At 43.6% G+C, this 14,228-nt stretch overlaps 1 protein-coding gene and 1 pseudogene across 2 annotated transcripts in view; both read right to left on the reverse strand.

Moving 5' to 3' along the window:
• Positions 1-14,228, reverse strand: part of FACE2 (farnesylated protein-converting enzyme 2) — a 57,124-nt gene that overhangs the window by 18,355 nt on the left and 24,541 nt on the right. The window contains exons 5-6 of one of the 2 annotated variants that reach the window (XM_087390477.1): positions 8,909-8,980; positions 304-366 (exon numbers count right to left, since the gene is read on the reverse strand). In XM_087390477.1, the coding sequence (XP_087246603.1) occupies positions 304-366; positions 8,909-8,980 (135 nt within the window). The remainder of the gene's footprint in view (positions 1-303; positions 367-8,908; positions 8,981-14,228) is intronic. The other variant, XM_087390478.1, reaches the window with a different exon arrangement.
• LOC147890596 (uncharacterized) lies at positions 10,292-12,755 on the reverse strand (annotated as a pseudogene).

The following is a 14,228-nucleotide window of genomic DNA, read 5'->3' on the forward strand; positions in this document are numbered from 1 at the left end:
ACAAGATACGTAGGAACAAGAAGAAGAATGAAGGGCACGTGGGATGAGGAGGAGCGTAACATTTCATTACGAGTGAGAAACACAAAGATTGCCCATGTTCAATCAAGCGTGCACAGAGGAAATGTGAATAACCAACCCCAGATGCTATATGAGAAACTGAGGGCAGCCTCACCCTTTCCACATTGATAAACCATCAAATGTTCTTATTTGGCATTACCAAAATTGAGTTCCATTAGTGAGTAATTTCATGGTGAGAAACGACAAGCTCTTCTAGTTCCACAAACAAAAAACATACAATTATACCTGTTCGAAGATACAAAAATGATGCATACCAACCAAACACAGTGGTATACCCCAATTGCAAGCCTGCATATTCCAAATAAAGTTATCGGCTTTATGCATGGAACAGAAAGACAGCAAAGAAAACTGGATTGCACAGAAAAAGGAAACAGACAAGAGGATAAAGACGACAACTTGACCTTCACTGGTGGATGATCCTCTACCCGGTTGTTCCCTGAGCTGAGTATGAGATACTATGGGCCTTTTCAAATTTCAGAGAATATCAGTGATGCAGCTTACAGATTGAAGCTACAAGATCATTGGAAAATTCGCAATGCTTTCCATGTGAGTCTTCTTAAGCATTTCCAAGGGGATGTTCCAGAGGATATGCCTTTCGAGATGCAGCCAAAGGTTGAGGAGTTGGATGAGATCCTAGCTCCACAGCAGATTTTGGCACATGAGGAAAGGAAAGTCAGAAAAGAGTTTCCCGTCGCTGCTTGGTGAAATTTCAGAATTAGTCACTATTGCACGCAAAATGGCTGGAAGAGGGTGATCTTGCAGATACACCTCAGTTGTTGCAACTTCACCTGGAAGCATTTCAGCTTGAGCCAACCTTGGTTGTGGCTTCTTCAGGCCCAGCAGAGCCTAGGTCTAGAGCATTGCCTAATGCTCAAGAGAGGGGTAGTACTTCCATTGCTTTGGTACGTACAGGCTTAGATATCTATTGGTCTCTTGGTGACATTGTATGCTCACCCGAGGTACTGACAGTATATCTACCTTGGAACCTCTATGATCACTGTACTGGTTCCTATAATACAGTTTGTTGCAGTGTATATGGTTTGCTATCTTAGGCTCTGAATAAATATATATACTATGCCAGTTTTCTAATACATGTTTTTATGATGGTATATTTACATGTATTGGAGTTAATGGATGACCTTGTCACAATACGCTGTAGAGCAGTCTCACAGGACCACCCTTCGATTTCCATGGATGAGGACTTCACACCCCTACAAAATGAGGAGAGAGACATCCTGATATAGTAGCAGGATGTAGCCCGCAAGGAGGGAAAGTGGGGGTAGTACGGGATGGGTGACTCCCTGTCGGGCACCCATCTGCCCCGCACATAGGGCGGTGGGATCTATGAGACTCAAGACCCCGATACCCTGCCCTATACCATTTGGAATTGTAACAGTACCTTGTGGTCAGAACCAAGGAACTACTTGGAGTCTTATACAAGGCAAGACATAGTCTTTTACACAGACACACGACAATCTAGAATGCCCACTGTCAGTAGTTAATGGATACACTAGGGAGATAGCTTACAGAGATGAGACGAGGGATACAAGTGATGTACAAGGATCAGAGGGGATAGCAGTGCTCTAAAGCTTCTCTCTCTTTGGAGCGATCTTAGTTGAGAGGAGGGACATACATTCCAGATTTCTATGGATTTGGATTTGGTGTACGGGCGGTCAGGAGATGTTTGCCGTTCGCGGTATGCTACCTTCCGCCTAAGACATCTCACTTTGCCTGAGCTGTTCATGAGGAGGCCGATTCGTCACCATACACAGCCCTCCATCCAGACATTGTAGATTTCTCGAGTTGCAGAGAAGTCCTCGTCGTTGGGGACTTCAGCGAGAGGATAGGATTCGCCAAGTACCGCTCCTCACTTCCGATACAATGCCATTCTATTGCCGAAAATTGACCTTGAGATAAGGCGGGCCCTAGTCACATCGTGCATACATGCATTGTTGGATATGGGAAGGATGCATGATCTCATTATTTGCAATGGTCTTAGTGGGTGACTTCACATGCTGCCCACACGGGCGGCTCCCGCGCAATTGGCTACCTCATGGGATCCCTTGCCCTCACATCTCGGGAGCAAACCACACCTACCTCTTCTTCAATATCTCCACCCCTCATCTAGCTATACCGCACACCACCAATCACTCACACTACCTATCATGACATACATTTTGACGGCAGTCTCTCACCTAAGTATTCAGCTCACCTATAAACATTGCTTACATAAATCGATCACATACTACTATTAGAGGATCATGCTGCTTTGATCACCCGCTCAATTCACGAGGCTTGTTCACTTCTGGCTAACCTGATGGTGCACATATTGTTGTACGCCGATGACATTGTCCTCATATCATCTTTAACAAAGGGATTGCAGAAACATCTAAAAGCTCTTGAGGTGTTCCGTAGAGAGAGAGACTTGATAGTTAACCTTAGAAAACCAAGGTTATGATTTTCAACACCTCACGAGCAATGCTCCGTCAACATACTTTCACATACCAAGGAGAGCTGGTGGAGATAATGCAGCCCTACACGTATTTGGAGGGAATGTTCACATGGCCAATCTTCACGATGATCAATACATTTACAGCACGACTCCCAGGTACTCTAGCCCGACTAGAGAGGTAGTTCTTCCAGGCACACTTCTAGGATCCCCCAACGAAGCGTGGGTTTTTTGACATCCTGGTCAGACCGACTGTCATGTATGCAAGACCTTTCTCAGAGAGTGGCATTTCAACGCCAAAGTGGAAGAGATCTGAGAGGCTACACGTGACTATAGGATCTAGGATGATTCAGAGTAAGCGCTCGGTCCCCATCACATCATACAAGCAGAGTTTGCCATGATCCCTCTCCAAGTTGATGCCATCTTTCAGACAGTGACATTCCTCCACAAAGTTTAGGCCCTACTCCAATGAAGTTACCAAGGCTAGCAATAGAGTCACCCAGACAACTGACAAAGAGCAGCGTTGATACAATATGGTATGCATGGGTGTCCACATGGTTTGATAGCCATGGCATTCGAATGGAAAGACTTCCCCCCTTTCAGTATAGCATGGATGCACCGCCCAGAGCTGAAACCACAAGATGAGATCAACCGTATCATACTGTAGGACCTCCTCCGGCTTCATACATCCCAGGCTTGGGGGGGACACAAGGAGTTCCCCACCAAGATCCAATTCTACCATGACCACTTCTTGAGGGTCTCAAAGTATGGTCTCGTCATCAGACCTTAGTATCTTGAGGATAGGAGCGTCTCACATGCATTCGAGATTGCCATCGACCAGTTGCGAGTTTCGTCACATCAGCTAAGGATTTGTCATGACAAGAGAAATCACTAATCCGCGATTAGTAGACATTAGAACATTATTATAAATTATACACCAATGGTAGTAACATATATTTATATTTATGATGGACATTGACTACATTGTCATGGCGGTGGATCATAAAACTAGTCAAGCTGGAGCCACTACTTCAAATGGCATCAAATTTGGACATGTGACACTTATTTACACGTGTCTAGATCCTAGTGGCAATAAGAAGGGAAGGATGCATTAAGGAGCACTGAATGGTAGATGCATGGGTCATAGGCTAAAGGTAGGTGTAAATGAAAAGATGGAACTTGAGTGATCTCAAGGGACATTAATGCAAGATATTAGCATTCTCTCTATTCACCTTGCATTCACCCGCCATCTTTCTTCCACCTTGCATTAGGTCGAAAAGAGAAACAAGTACTCTCACGAGCACGCTCTTTCCCCGTTGGAGCACCAATTGACCTTCAAATTTTGCATGCAATGCACACATTTGCATTCTTGAGAATCCTGGTTCTTCATATTTGGTATCAGAGCAGCGACAATCCATGACTAGAACGGGTAGACAGAGAGAAGGAGCGAGGAGGATAGAGGGCACAAGCATGTGGGACAAAGGCACGAGTAGCCAACCCAACATAGGACAAGAGTGCACGGAAGGGAGCCGTACAAGCAAAGCCACGTGCAGGAAGGGCTGCACAAGAGAAGGTACACGGGTATGTTAGACACCCAGACAGAAAGGGACTCTGCAAATATGCACGGCAAGACAAGCTTTGCCTGGCCCTACTGCAAACCCTAAGATTTGAAGCCCCTGACACAAGACCGTCTGCAAATCCCGAGTTTTGCAGGCAAGAGGTTTCTAAACCCTGCAAACCTTGAATTTTCGAGCCCTTGAGGTAAGGGCTTTCTCTAAAAATTGTGGTCTTTGGACGGGGTGACTCCCCGTGCGAATAGACCCTTAAAACCCTTAAACCGTGAGGAAGAGAGACACCCCCATTCTCCCTAATGAAAAGTCGGATTGGAACAAGATTTTAAGGAGGCAATCCACCCACCAAGTATCCCCTATAACGGTGTCTAAAGCTCCAATCCACTCAAAACAAGTAGCCCAAACAGAGCGTACCAGTTTACAGCAGAAATACAAAAAGAAGAGTCCAAAAGAGAAGGAAGAAGAGGTCATTTTAAGTGGTTTTTGACACAAGTGAAGCGGGAGTCGGATAAGTACCACCAACTCTATAACACTTGGCTTTTGCTGTGATAAACCCCTTTTCTGAAATTACAGCAGGTCATTTTCTCTCTTGTATTACTAAAAGGTAAGAATGGAAGGGGAAGGGATATTTAATAATAACTTGTCCTTTTTCCTCCACTACTAGAAGGAGATAGGGAGAGAACACCATCACTCCTCTTGAAGAGCATAATTTAGATGAGATATTGAGTATGATAACCCACGCATAGAATTACCTTCATCTCTCATTCAAGAATCTCTTGGTATGGAATTTTCCTTTAGAAATGAAGGGAGAAACAAGTCCATCCAAGAGCAAGGTGCTGAGTTAACGCCTTTAACTCAAAATCCCATACACATGGATTATAATCCAAGTGCAAGAGGGAGAGAGGAGACTCCCCTTGATAAGCTGGTTTCTCAGCTTAGCCATATGATTGAACAGTCCATTATGACAAAACTAGGGACTAAGAGAGTATTGAATTTTGGAACGACGATTTAAGTACCCGTGCAAAGAGAGCCAAATTCTAACCCCGAGAGAGAATGGAATTCCCAAAATATGATGGAGCAAGAGAGGCGGATAAAATCCTTAATTGGATTCGCCGTTCTGAGCTATATTTTGCCCATCAAGATAAGACTGATCATGAGAAGCTTGCTCTTGCCACACCGTATCTACAAAAGGATGCTTTGATGTGGTGGTCCTTTTTACAAACGGGAAAAGAGCCTATTCTTCAATGGTCCAAGTTTGTAGAGTAGCTTAAGGCCACTTTCATGCCTCTGAGGCATGAAGAAGAATTAACCTTCCATTGGGAAAGATTCACAATTCGAAACGAGAGTAATGCCGACTTTACGGCCAGGTTCTGGAAACTCTCTTTAGAGTTTCCTGAGAAAAGTGAGGATGATAGAAGGAAGATGTATTTAGCAGCCCTAACCCCGAAAGTGAGATATGAGGTTGAAATGTTCAACCCAACCACGCTGAGAGACCTCACTAAATTGGCTAAGATTGATGAGAGAAAATTGAATCCTCGTAAACTTTCAACAAAGGAAAAGAGAAAGCTATTGTACAAAATGTTAACAGCCAATCACGTCCTGTATGGATACCATTTCCTTCCATGACTGACGATGAGAAGAAAAAGCTAATTAAGGAAGGTAAATTTTTCGGATGTGAGAAACATAAGGTAGGGCATCCATGGCATAAATGTCCTACTGCATTAGCCAAAATTGCCAAGACCAATTCTGTAAAAGGGAAAGGCAAAGCATCCAAGCATGAGGGTGAGGCTTCTACCTCCTCATCCCAAGACTCTACGGTGAACATAGAACCAAGAGTAAATGCTATCCATTCAGCCAACGCTGCTGTATGGATGTGTGAACTGAATAGAGAGTAGGCATATTCACTGCAGAGTATGGACAGAGAATAAAGAATTTTCTCCTCCATGTAGAGCGTCTTATAGGATGAATAGGGCTGAAATAGAAGAGTTGGGAAAAGAGATTGATGATCTATAGTTTCTAGCGCAAAATCATCTATTTCCAAGGTCTACCTAGTTCAATGAAACCTTTGGGTAAGAGAGTCGTTTTGATACTGATCAATTTGTTGAGAATACGTTTCAGCTTATCGAGCAGCTTATTATAAAGAGATTTCAGCAACTTGGTATTCAGAAGAGGATTCTGAGCATGAAGAGATATTGAAGGGACACTACAGTGGTACTTCTACATTTTAGATATTCAGCATCAGGAGGAACCAGAACTTGAAGATAAGGTTTAAGTTATGATTCAGAAGTACTAAGAGAAGACTATTTGCAGATTATGAAGAGGAGATGAAATGCAGAAGTAAAAGAGAAAAGCATACGCAAGAGAAAGAGACGAGAGGATCCAAAAGAGGACTTCTTCCCATTCAAGCAAAAGGGAGCGTCATGACAAGAGGGATCACTAATCCGCGATTAGTAGACATTAGAACATTTTTATATATTATACACCAATGGTGTAACATATATTTATATTTATGATGGATACCAACCGAATTGTTATGGCGGTGGATCATCTCAATAGATAGAACTAGTCGAGCTAGAGCCACTGCTTCAGATGGCATCAAATTTGGACATGCGACACTTATTTTATTAATAAAGATGTGCACACACGTGTCTAGGTCCTAGGGGCAATAGGAAGGAAAGGGTGCATTAAGGAGCATTGAACGGTAGATGCATGGGTCATAGGCTAAGGGTAGGAGTAAATGGGAAGATGAAACTTGAGTGATCTCAAGGGACATTAATGAAGAATATCACCCTCCATTGTGTCTAGGTCCTAGGTGGCTCTGGTCTTGCGTCGAGCCTCGTCTAGGAGATCGAGACACCTTGACGAGCACCAGCGTCCCATCACCGGCTATGCACCAACCAGGGCGACATGACATACGGAGGATTCCGCTCCGCTCCAATCCTTTTCTTTTAATTGTTACATCCAGATGTATTTGATTATGTATGATCAGACTTAGGATTCAGCACGGGTGATGATGCTCGTTTCAGTAGCTCCACCCTTACTGTGATTTGTATCAGGTTTTCTTTCAGTCTCATAGACCCATCGGTCTTCCGAAGACTCTAATAAAATTTCTTTCTTTTCTTTCTATTCACCTTGCATTCATCCACCATCTTCCTTCCACCTTGCATGTAGGTCGAAAGAGAAACAAGTATTCTCACGAGGGCGCTCTTTCCCCATTGGAGGGCCAATTGGCATTCAAATTCTGAATGCATTGCACACATATGCATTCTTGAGAAACCTAGTTCTTCACAGGATTGAGGCAGGGAGAGCTGCACGCATACCCAAAGAGCAGAGGATCTTCTGACTATGCACGATGAGGAAGGTTGAGACAGAGGAGCACTTTCTATGTGTCTGCCTAGTCTATTATGAGATCCGGAGACGGCATCACTGCCTCTCTCAAGAGGGGCATGGCTTTGATCCGCTTATAAGGCTGATCCATTTTCCCAACCAGGTTTATGTTGGGCTCTATCGGATTGAGATGCGACGACACAAAGATATACTGATGCAACAAACCAGAGAGCAGCAAGGGATAATGCCACAAGTCACAGAGATCGACCGAGCACAGACACATGTAACAGACTTCTATGCATCTTAGCCAGCTCCAAGGGAGGCTGAGGAGGAGGAGCTAGATGAGATCAGGGCATCATGGATTAGCACTGAAAGCCACCGCCACGATGCTGCCAAGCGGGAGGAGCACATACCACATAGGGCACAGAGAGTGACCAGAGCACTACACGATTGAGGTCTGGTCTATCTCAACCCTCCTTAGAGGAGACTGCCAGAGACGAGGCGTCACCCTTGACATAGCCGATCAGATACAGAGATCGAGGATACCACACCCTCTGCCATCCCGAGAGACAGCTCAACAAACATAGATACGAGAGCTCTTCACATCCCATCAAAGAGCCACCATGATGCTTGGATACATGGAGCCTGTGTGTGTACCCGAAGCATTAGCTCTAGCACCTGATGCTATTTTGCTATTTTGTTTACTAGCTTAGCACTTTAGCATTCGGCAAGGGCATTAGTGAGCCCTCTGCTTCAGCCCATAGCGGCTTGTATGAGTTACTTGTACTTTGTCTCATAGGCCCACAAGGCCTCCTACAGACGTTACTATACCGTTCTCTCTCTCTCTCTCTCTCTCTCTCTCTCTCTCTCTCTCTCTCTCTCTCTCTCTCTCTCTAAAGACCATTGTGTATCCAATGATATGCACGTCAGGGCAGCCCTTATTTAGTGTAAGGGTGAACCTTGTATTGTGGACATAAAGTTAATGTCAAATTGGATAGTGTATGCCTAGATAGACAAAATCAAGAGAATGTGTCTTGGCTAACATTTTGCCTCTCACTCTTAAGTCAAGGCACCACTTATATCCTTTTAAGGAGGGGCAGAAGGGAAAATTTACTTGGATTTTGCAGAATTTGGAATGGATTCACAATTCAGAATGGAGTTGATCTAACCTTGTGACTAGTCTTGGATTCTACTAAGGTCAGTGATGGTCCCAAGTGAATACGCAACCCCTCAAGTGATCTGCTAATGGAATGGGACACTATACATACGTATTCATCAAGCTCTACGATGGTTGTAACCTCTAGATCTTGGGTAGAGTGACAAGAGCCTATTAACTAGATGGGAGTTGAATAGATTCCAAATCCATATCTCTCCAATCAAAAAAATCTCAACTTAAAAATCAGTTTAAATCATGCACATACTTCTTAATTAGCAATGAGAACTTCAATTTTATTGATAATCAAGAGCTGATTAGATTACTCACCTACAATAAGAAAAGCTCTCTTTTTTCCACATCTTTGTTGGTAGATAAGCTCCCAAAGATGATTTAGATGAGCTGCACCACAATCAAGAAAAGTCAAAAAATAGTATTTGGAAAAAATGAAAAAACAATGTTAATCTTTCATACATCACATCAATAATGCCGCTATTCTTTAGCAGTTTTAATATTGAAAGGAAAGAAATGAAATTCAAACTATTTCTTTTAAGCTCTCATTGTAGACAAAATCATGAAATGGGTAAAAGTTGTGATTAACAATCCCTTCTTCATACATGGGAGCACATGAAAATTTTTCAATGAGATGGATTGTAATAGACTTCAATTCATACATGGCCGCATAAGACCTTTTCATTTATACATCCTTTAAATTTGCTTACAATAGGTGTCAATATAAGGATATGTGAATCAATTCATAAATCTCCACTGATGGTGTGCATAATGATTAAATCATTCATGCACACCTTATGAGATCGAGATGTGACGTAACCAAGCCTTCTCAAACGCTTGTCAATGTAGGAATGACCCTTTTCTCTAGTCCCACTTTACTTTCTATGACTATAGGTGGTTCCATTGCATTTATGCATAGTTCAATGAAACGTTTCAGAACGTTGAAACGTTTCAAAACGTTTCAAAATACTAGGTGAAGTTTCAAAAAACCAAATTGTATTTTTTGGGTCCAAAAAATATAAATTTTAAGCATGTATACATAGTATGCCAAAACTGTGCAAAACTAGCTAAAAACATAGAAAAAGAGTCAAGACTTGACAGAAAGCCTATAATGGCCAATGGTAGAATAGATTATAGACTCCAGATTAGAAAGCTCAATCAAGCCTTCAACTTTATCAACAAGCCTATAATGGCCAATGCTAGAAATTAGAATAGAGTGTAGATTACAAAGCTCAATTAAGCCTTTAAATTTTAGAAATTAGATTTCAGTTGAGTAGATACTAGAATCTAGATAGGTCACAAAAAATCAGATTTCAGATTACAATTTACAAGCTCAAGCCTTAAACTTTATCATATTTCAGTTTTCACAAGTTCAGGAATCACAACCATGGAGTCTGGACATAAATCAAGTTCTCAGTTTCACTCTTGTAAATAGTCTGCTAGTCTATAGACTAGAACCTAGATTACATAACTCAAGAGTCAAGAGTGAAGGCATCAACTTTAAATTTCAAACAAAACTAAAGTTCAAACTCTACTGAAATCTGAAAGAAAGTAGCAAGTTAATCAGCAAGAATCAAGATCTGTAGGTGCTTGGGCATCTTCTCCCTGGCCCTCAGCCCCCTCCTCCTCCTTCTCCCCATCATCACTATCAGAATCTGCAGAAGTGGATGAATCCTCTTCTGATGATGAGGTCTCCTGTTCTTATGGAGCCGCTGCTATTAAAGTTGGTTCTGTTCTCCCTGCTCGTCTGCCTGCTTGAGATCGTGTGGCACGTGCCAACGATGCCCGCTCCTCAGCAATGAATGCATATGCATCATCATCCTCATGCATAGGATGAAGCATTTCATCCTCAGGGACTTGCACACGTATCTTATCAGGATCCACCTCCTGTGGACCTTCAATGGTCTTCATTCGTCGAATAAGTCGTAGATTGGCATGGACATATACAAGCCTACCATACACCACATGAATTAACAGTAAATACATGTAGGTTGTAGCATAACTATAATTCAAATGCTAATAATGAGCTGTGTGCTGAGTGCATATAAAAGAAAATAGATATGCCGAGGCCGGAGTGCTCACACACAAAATTATGAATTACCTGTCAAGTTGTCCAGTGCCTAGTCTATTCCTTTTTTTAGTGTGTATAAGTGAGAACACACTCCAATTCCTTTCACAGGCGCTAGATGAGCAATCTTGTGAAAGGACTCGGAGGGCAAAGCGCTTCAACTCCGGCGTGCCCCGACCATACTTCTCCCACCAAGTAACAGGCCTCAACTGACCATCACGGAGACATGCACGAGCTGATCCAAACTCCCCAAAGGAGTTCCTAAATGAGAGGAGTTGGTCCTCCAAAGCATCTTGCAATATTGCATCTTGATATGCACGTTCAAGGAAACCTGTCCACCCTGCAGTCAACTCAGCATCATCCGATTGGTCCTCCCTCCTCCATAGAGGATGCAAAATGTGTGCTACTGCATGAATAGGCCTATGGAACCATGTCCATCTTTTTTCCCACAAGGCCATAATCTCTTGCTCTCTGTAGGGTGCAAATGAAATATATTTAGGTTGCTGCAAACCTAGAATCTAGATTCTAGATTCTAAATACAAATGTAACATCATACATGCAATTCCTTAAAGCTGCAAATAAGAAAATTAATTGCAGCCAACAGTGAATTGAAAAGTCAAGATTCTTCATTTGCATTTACCTTGTTGCATCAAGCCATGTGCACCCTTTCAATGCCTCTCCAACCTTCTCCATGAACTCATACACGAGTCCAATTGTGCATCCTTCTCTATCAACAAGTCGAAGGGTACTGAAAAGGGGCTGCACAATCCCCACAATCTCCTCAGCTGCATGCCAAAAATCACCATCAAACACAATGTCCTCAAAGGCACGTGCCTTTGGTTTGCTGGACTTATCCCAGCTCAACCATTCCTCACTGACTACCATGCGCCTTAAGTTAGGCTTCACCTTTACCAAGCGTGACAAGACTATAAAGAGATAGGCAAAGCGGGTCTTTGAGGGCTTCAGAATCTCATGGGAGCTATGTTGCCGAAAAATTGCAAGGGCTCTATGCTTCCTTGTCAAGAAAGTCACCATGCTCCGTGCCTTGTCAACCACCGAGGAAATCCAAGGAAGCTTCCCTATGTCCTCTATAAGAAGATCCAAACTGTGTGCAGCACAGGGAGTCCAAAAGATATGCGGATAGTCACTCTCAAGTAGCGCACCCATGCGCTGACAGTTACTTGCATTATCTGTAACCACCTATACTACATTCTGAGGCCCCACATCCTCTACTGCCTTCTTAATGTGGCTGTAAATGTACTCACCTGTATGAGATTCATTTGATGCATCTATGGATCTCAAAAACATAGTACCCACGCAAGATGATACAAGAATGTTAATGAGCGGGCGCCTCCTGGTATCTGACCACCCATCACACGAAATGGAGCACCCGTATCTAGCCCATGATGCCTTAATAGGCTGCAGCTCCTTCTCAACTTGCAAGACCTCTGCTTTCAGCTCCTGAGTGCGTAAAGTCTCTGAAGATGGAGCCCTAAATGAAGGGCCAGCCTCGGCCACTGCCTGAACGAACTCCTGAAAAGCTGGAGTATGAGCAAGGTTAAAGGAAAGGTCACACTCATAAAAGAGCTTGCGAGTTGCCCGACGAGCAGATGCAAGCAAAGTTGTGACCCAATTGGCTCGTAAAGTCCCTGGCCTGGGTGGTAACCTGGTTGAATTTGGAAACCTTGGAGGCTTCACAACTCGCATTGATGCCCGTCTAGTGGAAGCACTACCAATAGAAAAAGAAGCCCCTTGTGTAGGTGGTGAAAGTGGAGGAGGGGGTCCAGATCTCACAGATAGAACGGGACTCCTGGGAGGAGATCCAGGACGTACTAGTGTTGATGAGGCCTCAACTCGTGCCCTCTTTGACGGGCCACTTGGTGTGCCTCCCAAGGAAAGAATTACATCATCTAGAACTTCTCCTACACATGGATTCACACCCTTTCCAGTGATACCAAGAAGATGTGCCCTTACACGAGGTGCACTACCACAAAATGAGCCACCACAATGCTTACACTTCCATTGTTTCGAACCCGAAGCACCATACTGTTGCTCCACATGCACTTGCTCCCAAACAATGTCCTTTGCTCGCCCCATCTCTAAGCTATACTATCCTAAGTCCTTGGAAGTTGGAACTGGTTTACAGGTTACTCTGTAGCCCTCTGACACTGCGAGTCTTTGACCTGCGAGACAACCAATAATCCCTTTGATTATTTGTTGCTTCAAGCTTGCAAGACAAATTACAATAAATTTTGTATTGTGAATCGTGAATGTAGTAGTTAGTAATACGTATTACGTATAGTATATACTAATGAACATGACCAGCCAACTGCTTCCAATGCTCATTGCTCACAGCAGCTAGCTAATAGCTAGCTAGCTTGCAATTAGCAGCATCATGCATGCAGCAATCTACTTGCCACGCTCCAACGCAACGAACAAAAGGGGCTACAGCCTACTATCGTCATGCATGTACAGCTAACGTACCTGCGTCCACGATGCACTTGGGCGCTCCTGGGACCTGTTCGTCGTTCAAAGGCGTTGGAGTAGAATCTAGATATCGATTGCTGCTCGTGGACCATGGTACTTGCTTGCTAGCTTGCAGTGTGCATGTATTGCGTAGGGGCCAGGGCACTTGAGCCTTGCGTAGGGGCCAAGGCGCTTGGAGATAGCAGCTAGCTAGCGGCGCAGCCTGTAGGTGTCGTGACTGTCGTCAAAAAGCCCCTAGCCTGCAGGTGTCGTGACTGTCGTCAAAAAGCCCCTAGTCGAGGGCCGAGGCTCGTGGGCTTGGATTTGCAAGTAATCGAACGACGAAGAGCAAGGCTGTCACTTGCACATGCACGCCGCGTCGCCGCCGTACGGGAGATTTGGCCTTGCAAACTTTTATCTAAGCTTACCCTAGCCACGTTTCATTGAACATGAAACGTTTCGAAACGTGCTGCACGTTTCGAAACGTTTCAAATTCAATGAAACGCGTTTCATTGTGACTATGCATTTATGTGATTCATACATAACAAAACCCCTTCTGAAGTAGCTGCATTCCTCTTCATGAATATCTTCCATCTTTATGAGATGCCAAGAAAAATTATCTAGCAAGAATATCTTCAAAGCATACTATAATAAACCAAAAGAAAACTCTTCTTACAACAGCAAGTCTCTTGAATGTAAGCCCTTACATTTAGCCCATGATCAAACTCGCTCAATTCTCTACTCCTCATCTATTATCTAGCCACCCTCCCAACCCTCCTTCACACACACACCCTCCACCCCCAAACAAAAATCTACACCACCTAGCATATATTCCCCAACATGCACAGCTATCACGCATAACTATTAACGAGAGCACTTCAATGTATTACCTTCCCGCTGCAAGCTGCTGGAGTAGCACAATTAGTACCCCCTCCCCTTCTCCTCTCAAACATAAGCCTTCGATGTGGATGCCCGCTTTAATGACTCTCTCTCTCTCTCTCTCTCTCTCTCTCTCTCTCTCTCTTTCTCATGCTGATGATGATGTTGATGATGATGATGATGATGAGATTGATACATAGTCAATTATCGACATGACTATGTTGT

Source organism: Dipteris shenzhenensis, chromosome 19, assembly GCF_047967505.1.
Source record: "Dipteris shenzhenensis isolate YYH24624 ecotype China chromosome 19, Dip_SZ_1.0, whole genome shotgun sequence".
Lineage (NCBI taxonomy): Eukaryota > Viridiplantae > Streptophyta > Polypodiopsida > Gleicheniales > Dipteridaceae > Dipteris > Dipteris shenzhenensis.